Below are 11,667 nucleotides of genomic sequence, written 5' to 3' on the forward strand. Positions count from 1 at the left end.
CGTCGTCCACTGCGGTGAGAAACCGATTTCCTTTCTGAGCACATTCCTGGGCCAGGCATGGAGCCAGGCGGATTTGGCTCTGAGGCCCCTGGGAGACCAGTGCTGGAGCTCTTCTGGGTTTAGTGCCCACCTACCTCCCCGCCCGTTTGGGGTCAAGTGTAGCTCCAATTGTAGGAAGGCCTTATCTGCCTTGTAGCAGATTTAATTTTTGGATGCTTTTCAGGCCCCCACCCCCGTCCTCTTAAAGTAGCAGTGGCACCCTCGAACAGCCTGCGTTGGAATGAGTAGGGAGGGTGGCAGAAGGGCTATTTCTAAACACGATTGCCACTCACCACTCGCCCCTCCCCCATCCTACAGCTGTTTCTATCTGTCCCGGGGTCAGTGTGGCCCTTGTCCTTGTTTTGGAAGACACAAAGGCCTTTCAATTTAGGCCTTCCTCTATAAGATCCAGACGAGAAAGGGGCTGACTTCACTCAAAAGTCCAGTTTGCTGGAACCTCGCCCACTAGCAGGTAAACCAGGGGATTAGAGCCTCCGTAGTTCTCTTTTTTCCCCTCCCGGATTCGCAAATTCAGTTTTTATTGGTGAAAAGTTTCCGCCCCCTTCGGGGAAGTAGACTTTTTATTGGTCAATCTTCAGTGACGTAACCACTCACGTTTCCTTAGGCTGGAAACCTGGGAAGGCAGCAACAAGTTATCTGAAGACGGAAGGGAGAGCTGGGTCCGGTCAGGTAATGAATGCCCTGGCTGGGAAGGGGCCTTCAGACCCCCTCTGTGAGAAGGGATTACTGGAGAGTAGAGCAGAGCTCTAGAAGGCATGGCTGCCACCTGGAGTCCACAGAGCAGCTTTTTAAAGGATTTAGGGCTGGGCGTAAGGAGGGGCGGGTATTTCCAAGCAGAAATTTGCTCTGAGTTCCCCAGACGGGTTCTTGTGGCTCTAGGTCCTTTGCATTAGAGTTTGGGAGAACAACTAGAGTTAGAGTTTGGTAGAAGGGTAGAAAATAGAGGCGCGATTTCCTAGTTTTGTATTGAATGAGAGAGCTCCCCCTTTAGCTGTTTTTTAGAAATAGCGTAAGTTTGTGATGATCCTTACAGAATATTTTTGTTGAATTCTGCTGAATGGAAAGGAAGGGGAGAGTAAGTAGGAATGGGTTTTCTTCTGAGACATAGATGAGAAGAAAAAGCTCTCAAAACAGCAGGGGTGCGAAGAGATCAGACAACAGACCCAACTTCCAAATAAGGCAGCGAGATGCTGGCTTGGGAGAACGGGGTATATTTTGGAATCTTGGATGAATACGGCTAAGAGAAAAGCCTCAGGGTTTGGGGCCCTGAATGGAGAGGTTCCAAACTGTCCCATGTTTGGGTTTCAAAAGTGTTTCTCTTGGTGACCCAAATACCATTGCTGGTTTCCATGGAAACACTTTGGTCTGACATCACTCTGGTTGCCATGGTACCTGGTTGTGGAGGACCTGAGCAGGCTGTACACAGCGAGGGATAAACAGGGACTTCAGCCCAATCTGCTGCCACTTCCTTCCTGCCACCACCTGTTAACAGTTATACACAGCAACTGTGCTGGCTGCGCAGGGGAAGATGATAGAACAGTGGGGGAGGGGCCAAAATCAGAAGCGGGCGCAGTGCTGGCTCATTCGGTTTCCATGGACGCATCATGGATGTCCCATGGTCTCTGTGGAGAATTGCACATCCCTAACTCTGCGGGGTGTGTGTGTGTGTGTGTGTGTGTGTGTGTGTGTGTGAGATGAGCATATGGAGTGGTGCTGTCAGGTGTCAGTCACCCATCCTGGGCTTGGATCTTGAGTGGCAAAAGCCATAGGAGATTATTAGGGCACCACAGAGGCCGGAAACCAGCTCAGACAAGTGGGGGCAGTGTACCTGTTTTCTAGGACAGAACGGCTACCCTCCTTTCCCAGTATTCCTTACCAAGTCATCTACTTGTTGCCCTTGGCCCTCTGGACCACAGTCTCAGCTTATCATCTGTCACTCCACTCTGCTTCTGATGGAAGCTTCCTGGCCTAAGGGCACAATCTTGGCCTTTGTTGGAGGGATCCCTCTCTTTTCGCCTTGCTTCATGCCCCTACCCTGCCAAGACAGAGCTAATTAGCAGTGGGTAGCACCAGAATCTTCTTCTTTTTTTTATCTTTAGCTATAGTTTTATTTTTATTTTATTTTTTTCAAAGTTTTATTGATAAACAGATAGTAATGAGACAGTTTCAAATCTAATCGGAAGTACAGTTTCAACAAATAATACACTGCATATATTCTTCTCAGTGGTTAATTGCTGTACAAGTGGGCTTGTGATCCTATTTACAAACACCATTAGAACAAATCATTCTATTCATTAAGAGAATGCAACTATATATCTATCCTAACCACTTTGAATACACAGATACATTCTTTTTTTTTTTTTTTCTATTTTTGTAAACAAGCGATTTATACAAGATAGTTGCCATAAATCCCTTTTCCTGGTCACCTTCAAGTTCCCTGAGACCAAACTCTCCAGATTACTAAGAAGGGAAATTAGAATTTAGAGTGGAGAGAGTGATGAGATTGGCTAAAGATGTGTCCAAGTGGATGTGTTCTGTGCCATGGCTCTCGGCCCTGGGTGTACTTGAGGATCATCTGAGCGGCTTTCACCCCACTGAGTCAGTCTTAGGGTACCAGTGTGAAGCTGGAATAGAGAACCCTTGAACCAGACCATATAGAGCACCCATGCTGTGTAGATTGTGGAGGCCATCACGTCTGTCTGGACCCTGAGGGAAGAGGCGGTGAGTTTAGAAGTGCTTGATGTTGTGAAGGGGGCCACTTGTTTTGTTTTTCCTCACTCTTAGCTGCTGCTCTTCCTGAGCTGCTGCTTCCCTGTCCCTAGCATCAGGGAGTTGGACTGGATGTTCCCCAGGGCCTTTCCAGCCCTGCATGCCTTTGACCTTTCAAGGTCTGTTCAGTTTTCCAAGGCCCCGTGGATCTCCAAAGAAGCAGCTTCTCTGTGGCTGTTGGCAGGTGCTGCTTTGCAAGGTAAATACTGCTCAGAAGAGCTGAGGTATCAGGGTCAGAAGGACTGGGACCAGCTGGGGTTTGGGTGCTGCTGCACAGCCCTTGATCTTTACTGCTTTATCTGTCCTCTCTCCTGCAGGGAACTCTGGTCCTTAAGAGAGCTTTTCTTTGCAGGTAACAGACACAGCAGCCCCAGGAACCTCAGCAGCTATGGCCTCCTGCCCTGACTCGGATAATAGCTGGGTGCTAGCTGGTGCAGAGGTAACAGGAGCAAGCCTGGGAAACACATGGGGAGGGCGGTTCCTCCAGAGCTGGGCTGCTTTCTGGATGTGTCCCCTTCCTTGGTCCTGATGGTCCCCTACATCTCCTCCTGTCTCCTGCTGGTTGTTAAAGGAATTCCAGTAGCAGAAAGGAGAACTGGCCACAAGGACTGGCTACTGGCACTTAGATCATACCTGCATGGAGGGGCATTATCTGGGTTAGCTGAGAGGAACAGGGAAAAAAATGCTGGTGGGGAGACCAGCAAGATCTGATGTCACGGAGGTGACAGTGAGAGAGCAATGTGGGGGAAGGTTATGAGGAGGTCATTGGAGACAGCATTGGAATGAGGGTGGGGTGGACCCTAGGAACCCTAGAAGAGGCCTAGGGGCCTGGTAGGCAACCAGACCTCCTCCTCATCAGCAGTCTAGGGAAGGACTCTGAGTTAGAGGATGGTGATTGTCTTGGAAGAGGGCCAAGCCACTGTGTAGGAACAGGGACCATAGGGCCAGGGAGATAGCTCAGTAGAGTTAGTGCTTGCTTGGCAAGCGCAAGGGCCTGAGTTCAATCCCTGGTTCTGCCAGAAAAAAAAAAAAAAAAAAGGAACAAGGACTGTATTTGGAAGGCTTCTGCAGCCATGCATGTAGCAGCTGATGGAACAGAATCCAGAGGGCTCCTGTGCTCCTGAAAAGAAAGAGAGGGGTTTGTGAAGTGGGGGATTAGTGGCTGGAGATGGTGGGGGATTGGCAGTGTGTCAGAGCCCAAGCCCTGTATCATATCCCAGGCCCTGTGACTGCATAGGTTGGAGCCATAAGGAGGAAAGGGGAGGAATCAATTTTTTTTTTAGTACAGGATCTACAGGGTCTCACTATACAGATCAGACTTGTAGTGATCTTCTTGTTTTCCACCTCCCAAGTGCTGGGATTATAGGCATGTGCCACCATGTCCATCTCAGTGGCCTGACTCAGCTTGTCCTGGGGTGGGGCTAGCACTGCTCACTGAGGATCGATCCCTGGTCACCTCACCTGCCTAAGCAGGCGCTCTAGTCCACTGAGCTATCTGGCCTGCCCTGAGGAGTCGATTTAGATAAGCTGGAAACGGGGAGTTGTCTTCAGCAGTGACACTGGAGAAGGACACCTGGCCTGGAGCTTGCTGGCAGAGGGGGGGCAGATGGTCACTGGATAGGTACAGTACTCTCAGGCAGCCCTGACCTCCTGGACCGTCCTTGCTGACAGCTGAAGGACCTGGGGAAGCCACTTTGCCTCTCTGTCCTCCCCTGGAAAGCGAGGGTATGAGTCTTGGCACTGTAGGGGTAGCCATGAGAAAAATATCATTTGAAAGTTGCAAAGGAACATTACAAAGGTCAAGAATTATTTTTGGAGGGATTACAGGAGCCATGGATGGGGCGGCCAGCAGTGGGTAGGCAGTGAGGCTGAGGCCATGTGGCCAGGCTGGAGGCTGGGCCGTGAGCACCACAGGAGTCAGGCAGTCTGTGACTGGGCACTTGGGCTTCTGCCACTAGCTGCTGGGGAATGGGTGTGTGTGTGGGAATGTTGGGCCAGCGAGAAAGGCCAGAAAAGCTTGGCGGATATAAGCAGATGGACAGCGGGAGGAATGGCCTGGGAACGTCATTCTGACACTTGTGTACCCAGGAAACTTTAGCTTCCCACCCCAACCAATAACCTGACTTCTGTGGGATTCTTATAGCAGCCATGAGGTTAGGCAATGTCTGAGATGGGCCTACTTGGGATCAGGTCCCTGCTGAGTGGTCATTTCTTTTGAGACATGAGTGGGGGGTTCCTGAGTGTGCAACTGGCGCCAGGGGCCCCACTAGAGTACCCCTACCCCTGTTTCTGTCCTGCTGGCCTTCCTCTAAGTAGTTCTGTGCTTTTTCCCTCTCCAGAGCCTGCCTGTGGAAATCTTGGGCCCAGAACCCAGGTCCGACCTTAAAGCTGAGACAGCACCCCAGGTATCTCAAAACTCCTCCAAGGAGGATGGTGAAGAATTAGCTGGGACCTTGGATGGCGAAGGTAACGGGGGTCTAGGGATCATGGTGGTGCCGCTCTTCTCCAGGGGTTCCCATTTCCTGGGGGACAGGGGTGCTGCTTAGTTGTCAAGCCTGGTAGGGGTACATGTGGCCAGAGGCAGAGTAGGAAGTTCAGCGGGGGCAGTGTTTTTTCCTGGGCCTTTTCTCTCACCACAGAGAACTTTTTCCAGACGGAAAGTCCCCAGACTCATCCCACTGGGCCTGAGGAGGCCGAGGCCAAGGTGAGGACCTTCATCTGGGGCAGGATGGGTGGTGAGCAGGGGTGGATCCTGCTCATAGCTGTGCCCCTACCAGGCTGCTGTGGGAGGAGATGGTCCTGATGTGGAGCCCCCTGGGCCAGGAGACACAGCGGTTCAGGGAGACATGCAGGAAACTTCCATGGCAACAAGCCTGGGCCCAGACACACAAGACCTTGAGGACGTGCAGAGCCGGCCTTCCAAGCCCCAAGCAGGTAAGAGCCCCTTTCTTTCCTCCCCCTGGAATGTGTGAGAGAGGGAACAGCTGTCGATACGGTCGGAGCTCGGACTCAGGTCCTTTCTTACCATACCACTAAAGACACTGGGCTCAGACAACTTCAGCGATTTGACCAGTACCACATGACAGGGCCCCCACCTGGCTGACTCTTCTCCTATACCTTGGGACCTCCTTTTTTCTTGCTTCCAGAACTTAGTCCTCCTTTTCAGAGTCCCCTTCTTGTGCTGGCTCTGGGTCTGGGAGGAGGGAAGGTGGGTGCTTCATGAACTCTTAAGGAGCAGACCAGACTGAGCTAGGATGCCAGTCAGACCCAGGAAGGCACAGAAAGTAGGTGTAATGAAGGGGCTCCCAATGGACAGGGCAGCAGTCCAGTCAGGAAGAGACTGAGGGCACGAGAGAGGCAAATGGAGGTGCCATTTGAGTGGATCGTCAAGCATAGGAGCAGAAAGTAGGGAGCCCAGGAAGAAGAGAACATTCTAGGCCAAGACTGCAGCATCTACAGAGCCAGGGTGGGGGTCATGGCTATGGAGAGATGTGCAGAAGTTGCCTCTGTTGGGGACAGGGAGGTAGAGGCTAGGTACAGCAGAGCCCTTGCAGTGATCTGACCTGAATCAAGGTAGTTCTCTGGGGTTGTGAGGAAGGAGGACTGGAGGCTTCATGGACTCATGTGTCAGGCTTCTGGTGTGAAGAGAAGAGGAAGCATAGGCTAGCCAGATGGTCACAGTGGTGCCTTTCCCTTGACCAAGGGACCCAGAGAAGAGACAGTCTGGTCCTGAGGAAGTTCTAGAAGGGAGTTCCTGGGTGTTCAGACACACAGGTCTGGATCTCCTGGGAGGCCTGGAAGGGCTATGAGTCAGGGACTTATGTACTACAGCATGGGGCAGGTGAGAGGGTTGTGACCCTGTGGATGGAGAGAGAAGCAGAGAAGGTGCCAGGAAGACCACTGCTGTCCACAGGAGCGGAGGTGAGCTGGGATGGCAGACTGAGAGGCACAGATGGAGGGTCCCCAGAGATCCCAGAAGGATGGCAAGCCCTGCACAAACTTAACACAAGGCACACACTGGAGGAAGGAGGATGCTTTTAAGAATGAAAATGGCTCTTGGCTTCCTCCCCTCTCCCTCTTCCTCCTCCTCTTTGCAGTACAAGGGATTAAACCTAGGGCCTTTGGACTGAGCTATAACTCCAGCTCTTATAATTAACTTTTCATTTTGAGACTCTTGTCACTTGTAGATTGAAAGGACAGTTCTCCTATTTCCAGTCTGGGCAGAAGCAGGGATCATTGATGGGCAGGGTCCCTGTGTGTCTTCTCTGTGGTTTGGCTGGGGGTCTCTCTGTGTCCTCTTCTACTTCCTCTCTGCATCTTGCCTCTCCATTGGCTTCACTGTCCTGTGCCCTTCCCTAGCTTGGATTAGAGAGGAAGGCCTCTGCTCCACCAGTGAGGATGATACTGACGTGGACACGGAGGGCCTGCGGAGACGACGGGGCCGCCAACCCATCCTACCTCAGACTTTGGCAGCCTTGGGCATGGAGGAACAGGCCAAGGGCGAGGTTGCCAATGGGGAGCTGGGCATCTCGCTCAACATGTGTCTTCTGGGGGCCCTGGTTCTGCTGGGCCTGGGGATTCTCCTCTTCTCTGGTGAGTGGAGCCTTACTCGTCCTCCTGCCTGCTTGTGCCCTGCCTCCCTCCATTCCACCCTGAGGCCTCACTAGGCTTCCCTCTTTATACTCAGGTGGCCTCTCAGAGTCGGAGACTGGTGAGTGGGGAGGGGCCCTGACTTGTGCTTGTTGATGTGTGTGTGTGTGTGTGTGTGTGTGTGTGTGTGTGTGTGTGTGTGTTCTCTGGGTTGGGGGCAGTGTGTTTGGGGTTGCACATGATTTCCCACTTTCTAACCTTGTCAGCTGTTCAGGTGACACCTTTACCTAGCTAGACCTGGACTGTAGGGTATGTTCACAGCGGGAAGGGGTGCCTGAGAGCGGGAGTGATGCTGGCTTCAGGAGCTCATTTTCCTGCAGGGCCCATGGAGGAAGCAGAGCTGCAGGTCTTCCCTGGTACTGGCTCAGACACTGAGCTGGTGGATGCTGTGGGCAGTGGGCAGGTATGTGTGAAGCTGTGTCTCCACAGGTGTGGGACCTGCTGGGGAGAACCCAGGCTACTGGGCTGTGGGACAGCGTGAGGTGGCTGGATCTTCTGTCCTCAGGATGGACTCGTGGACCAGCTGCAGGCCTCAGTTTCTACTGACAGTGTCCCCAGCCTGCATAACATGGGTCTGCTGCTGGACAGGCTGGCCAAGGAGAACCAGGACATCCGGCTGCTGCAGGCCCAGCTGCAGGTAGGCACAGGAAGGAGGGTATAGGCTGTTATCTAGCCCCCTCCTCCATCCCGGTGTCTGTCTTAGTGTCCATCCCAAAAAAGAGTTTTCAGGGGCCGGGGAGATAGCTCAGTAGAATAAGTGCTTGCCTGGCGAGTGCAAGGGTCTGAGTTCAATCCCTGGTACTGCAAAAAAAAAAAAAAAGGAGTTTTCCCTTTCCACACATACACCTTGAGCTTGCCTAGTGTGTTTGCCTTCCTCCTGCCAAGGTCTGGACCAGGGCTGGCATGTATTTCGTGGCATTTCACCTCTGATTGACTGATATGTTCTTCCTCTGAGTATTGTCAGAGAAGGGTTTGAAGAACATCCAAGGCTCATGCCAAGTGCTACGATCAGTTGACAGTGTCGGCTCTGGGTGTGGGAGCTGGAAATGGGCCTGGAGCTACCTATTGGCTACCTTTAAGGGAACTTAAGAAGTGTGCTTGTGTGGTGACATAGATGCTGAGGCCCAGGGTGGAATTTGGGGATTCAAGGCTCGGGGTTTGGCAGAGGGGTGGGGAGTGGGAGAGGTGATGGCATTGGTAAGACACTGAGAATCAAATCATCTGGGTGTCCCAGGCTGTAAAAGGGTTAAGTTACCTGTTCACTCCAATGGGATGCAATCAAGATAAAAGGCATCAGATCCATCCTGAAAAGGACTCTTTATGGTTTCTTCCATCCCTAACCACATTCTAGGCCCAGAAAGAAGAGCTTCAGAGCCTCATGCAACAGCCCAAAGGGCTGGAGGAGGAGAATGCCCGGCTCCGGAGTGCCCTGCAGCAGGGTGAGGCTTCCCAGCGGGCCCTGGAGTCAGAGTTGCAGCAGCTACGGACGCGACTCCAGGAGCTGAGGTCTGACTGCATCCAGGGCCCAGATGGGGTGTGCCTCAGCCAGCGCCACGGCGCACAGGGGGGCAAGCTCACCGCAGAGCAAGGCCCCCGGGGGCCAGAGCTGGCGTCCAACTTCCTAGAGGAGAAGGCGAAGCTGGAGGAAGAAGCCCAGGTGCTGAGGAAGGAGCTGCAGAGACAGCGACAGCTGCTGGGCTCTGTGCAGCAGGACCTGCAGAAGAGCTTGCGGAACGCTGGCCAAGGGGACTCAGCTCACGCTGGCCTGGCTGAGCTGGGCCACAGATTGGCCCAGACACTGAAGGGCCTGGAGAACTGGGGCCCAGACCCTGGGGTCCCTGCCAATGCTTCAGAGGCCTGGCATCAGAAGCCCCGATGGGCAAGAAAGAAGTGGCATGATGGGCAGAGGGACAGGAAAGCTGAGCACTGGAAGCATAGGAGGGAGGAGTCTGGCTGGGAGAGGAAGAAGAGCTTTGAGGGTGAGGACAGGGAGCTGGCAGGGAGGTGGAAGGAGGACAGACTGAGGGGACAGCAGTGGGGGGGCCAGAAGGATAGGAAACAACAGGACTCCAAAGAAGCTGCGTGGAAAAGTGGGAGTCCCCACTCTGGAGAAAGGCAGAGGCATCCCCACGGGAGAGAAGGGGCTAAAGACAACCAGGACTCGCTGCACCCCTGGAAGGAGCTGTTGAGGCGCAAGTACAAGGCCCCCCAGGGCTGCTCAGGTGTGGCTGGGTGTGCCCGGCAGGAGGGCCTGACCTTCTTTGGCACAGAGCTGGCCCCAGTGCGGCAACAGGAGCTGGCCTCTCTGCTGAGGACATACCTTGAGCAGCTTCCCTGGGCTGGGCAGCTGGCCAAGGAGCTACCCCTCTTGCCTGCTTACTTTGGTGAGGATGGCATCTTCCGGCATGACCGCCTCCGCTTCCGGGACTTTGTGGATGCCTTGGAGGACAGCCTGGAGGAGGTGGCAGTGAGGCAGACGGGCGATGACGATGAGGTGGACGACTTCGAGGACTTCATCTTTAGCCACTTTTTTGGAGACAAAGCACTGAAGAGAAGGTGGGCAGCTGTGGGGGACCCCAGTCTTTTGAGACGGAATTGGTACATCTGGGAGGAATGTGAAGGAGCCAGGCCCCTAAGTGGAGGCCTTTAAGAACTCCCCAGGTTGGCCCTAGCTTGCTTCCCTTCGAGAAGGCATCCATGTACTTTCTGAAGAACTCCTGAGGAGTTCCCTTTTAGAGTGGTACAGGGGGTTCTCCCGAGTTGTCCTCCCTTGCCTGTACCTGCTGGTCTGGGGTATATGGAAGAAGACCCCATCTTCCTGCCCCCCCAGCTGAAGCCTCCATTCTGGGAAACCAGGTCTTCCCCCACGCATGGTGGTGACCCCTTGAGCTGGCCTCATTAGGAGAAAGAGTCCCTTTCTTGGGAGTCCCTTCTCAACAGGGTATTGTCTCCTCAAGGCATCTTTCTCCTCTAATCCCATGTCCCCTCACAGGTCAGGGAAGAAAGACAAGCACTTTCGGAGCCCCGGAGTTATGGGGCCCAGGGAGGAGCACAGCCACCACTCTCCGCACTACCACCGAGGCTGAGTCCTGTTTGTGTGGGCACAGTCTTGGCCCTGTGATCCCGGCAGCATCTCACTCTTGGCTGCAACAGACCATTCAGTTGGCCTCTCCTGGCTTGGCTGGTGTCCTTGGGGTATCCTTCACCGAGGAGAGCGGAGCACCCAGCCCTGCACTGATACCACTTTCTCTAGAAAAGGCATTATCTGGACCTGCCTGCTGTCTATGCAAATGTGTGCAAATGCCGAGGTCCCTGGGCACAGGCCCTGCACCCTGATTGTGAGTGCATTGCGTCCCCCTGCATGAAGGGGGGATGCAAAGGGGCCCTGTTTTTAGGGGGAGGGCATTCTGGTTTTGAAACCAGAGAGCCTTCACTCTTCTGGGTGCCTTCTGCTCCGCACACTGACCCAGCGCCCCCTGGGACTGACTAGAGTTGATGGCAGGAGGCCCAGCGCCAGGGCTTGCTGTGGGGTTTTGTTAGATTTGGAAGCAGCTGTCCCTGGAGGGTGAAGTCCCTTTTCTCCCTGCTTCTCACGTGGCCAGCTTTGCCATGTGAACTGCAGACTCGTGGCAGGGGTGTCTCCAACTTGGCACTCAGTCACTGTCCCGGCTTGTCCCCCCTGCCTTCCCTCTCACCAAGCCCAGGCACCATGAGCTCACAGCTGCCCCTCCTGCACCCCTAGGAGAGGTGGAAGAATGACTAGACGAGAGCATTGGCTCTGGAGTGTGGGCCTTGGGCCCAGCTCTGGGCTAAACGATCTTGGGCAAATTAATCTCTGTAACCCTTGGGTTTCTCATCCTCTTAAAAGGGGATCAAAAGGCTGAGAAAGAGATTAAATAAAGTGATATCCCCTGATTTTGGCACTCAAATTTTTGCTGTATTTGAAGCAAGCTTGGGCAAGGGAAGAAAGCCTTCACCCTGGCATGTGGGTGGGGCTGGGAAGGTGAGGAGGCCACTGGGTGGCACCCTGGCTTCACCTGCACTCCAGACATCCTGACCCTCCCCACCGACCCCAGGGCCTGGTCCGTTGGCTGCTCGCTCCAGAAGCCCCAGAGTCCTCTCTGGGGAGTCCTCCTTGAGGTCTGTGCTTACCAGACTGGCTCTTTGACCTCCCTGGGTGTCTGCTGG

At 53.8% G+C, this 11,667-nt stretch overlaps 1 protein-coding gene across 6 annotated transcripts; it reads left to right on the plus strand.

The window, feature by feature from the left end:
- The first annotated feature begins 664 nt into the window (after positions 1-664).
- Positions 665-11,402, plus strand: Pbxip1 (PBX homeobox interacting protein 1). 6 transcript variants are annotated; one of them, XM_023713656.1, is made up of 13 exons: positions 665-729; positions 2,664-2,781; positions 2,883-3,028; positions 3,182-3,268; positions 5,169-5,295; positions 5,469-5,533; positions 5,592-5,763; positions 7,189-7,422; positions 7,517-7,540; positions 7,800-7,882; positions 7,985-8,116; positions 8,831-10,035; positions 10,472-11,402. In XM_023713656.1, the coding sequence occupies exons 3-13, from the start codon at positions 2,930-2,932 to the stop codon at positions 10,563-10,565; spliced, it is 2,322 nt and encodes a 773-aa protein (XP_023569424.1). In that variant the 5' UTR covers positions 665-729; positions 2,664-2,781; positions 2,883-2,929; the 3' UTR covers positions 10,566-11,402. The 6 variants fall into 6 exon arrangements, with proteins under 6 accessions (XP_023569424.1, XP_023569425.1, XP_023569427.1 ...); XM_023713657.1 differs by having other exon boundaries at positions 2,959-3,028; XM_023713659.1 differs by lacking the exon at positions 2,883-3,028.
- Positions 11,403-11,667: the final 265 nt, after the last annotated feature.

Source organism: Octodon degus, unplaced genomic scaffold, assembly GCF_000260255.1.
Source record: "Octodon degus isolate 3935 unplaced genomic scaffold, OctDeg1.0 scaffold00032, whole genome shotgun sequence".
In the NCBI taxonomy this organism is placed as follows: domain Eukaryota; kingdom Metazoa; phylum Chordata; class Mammalia; order Rodentia; family Octodontidae; genus Octodon; species Octodon degus.

Coding starts and splice junctions, on each gene's coding strand:
- Pbxip1 (XM_023713656.1), top strand. CDS start 2,930: ATGCCTTTGACCTTTCAAGGTCTGTTCAGTTTTCCAAGGCCCCGTGGA. Junction 7,423..7,516: donor GGGGATTCTCCTCTTCTCTG/GTGAGTGGAGCC, acceptor CTTTATACTCAG/GTGGCCTCTCAGAGTCGGAG. Junction 7,883..7,984: donor ATGCTGTGGGCAGTGGGCAG/GTATGTGTGAAG, acceptor TTCTGTCCTCAG/GATGGACTCGTGGACCAGCT.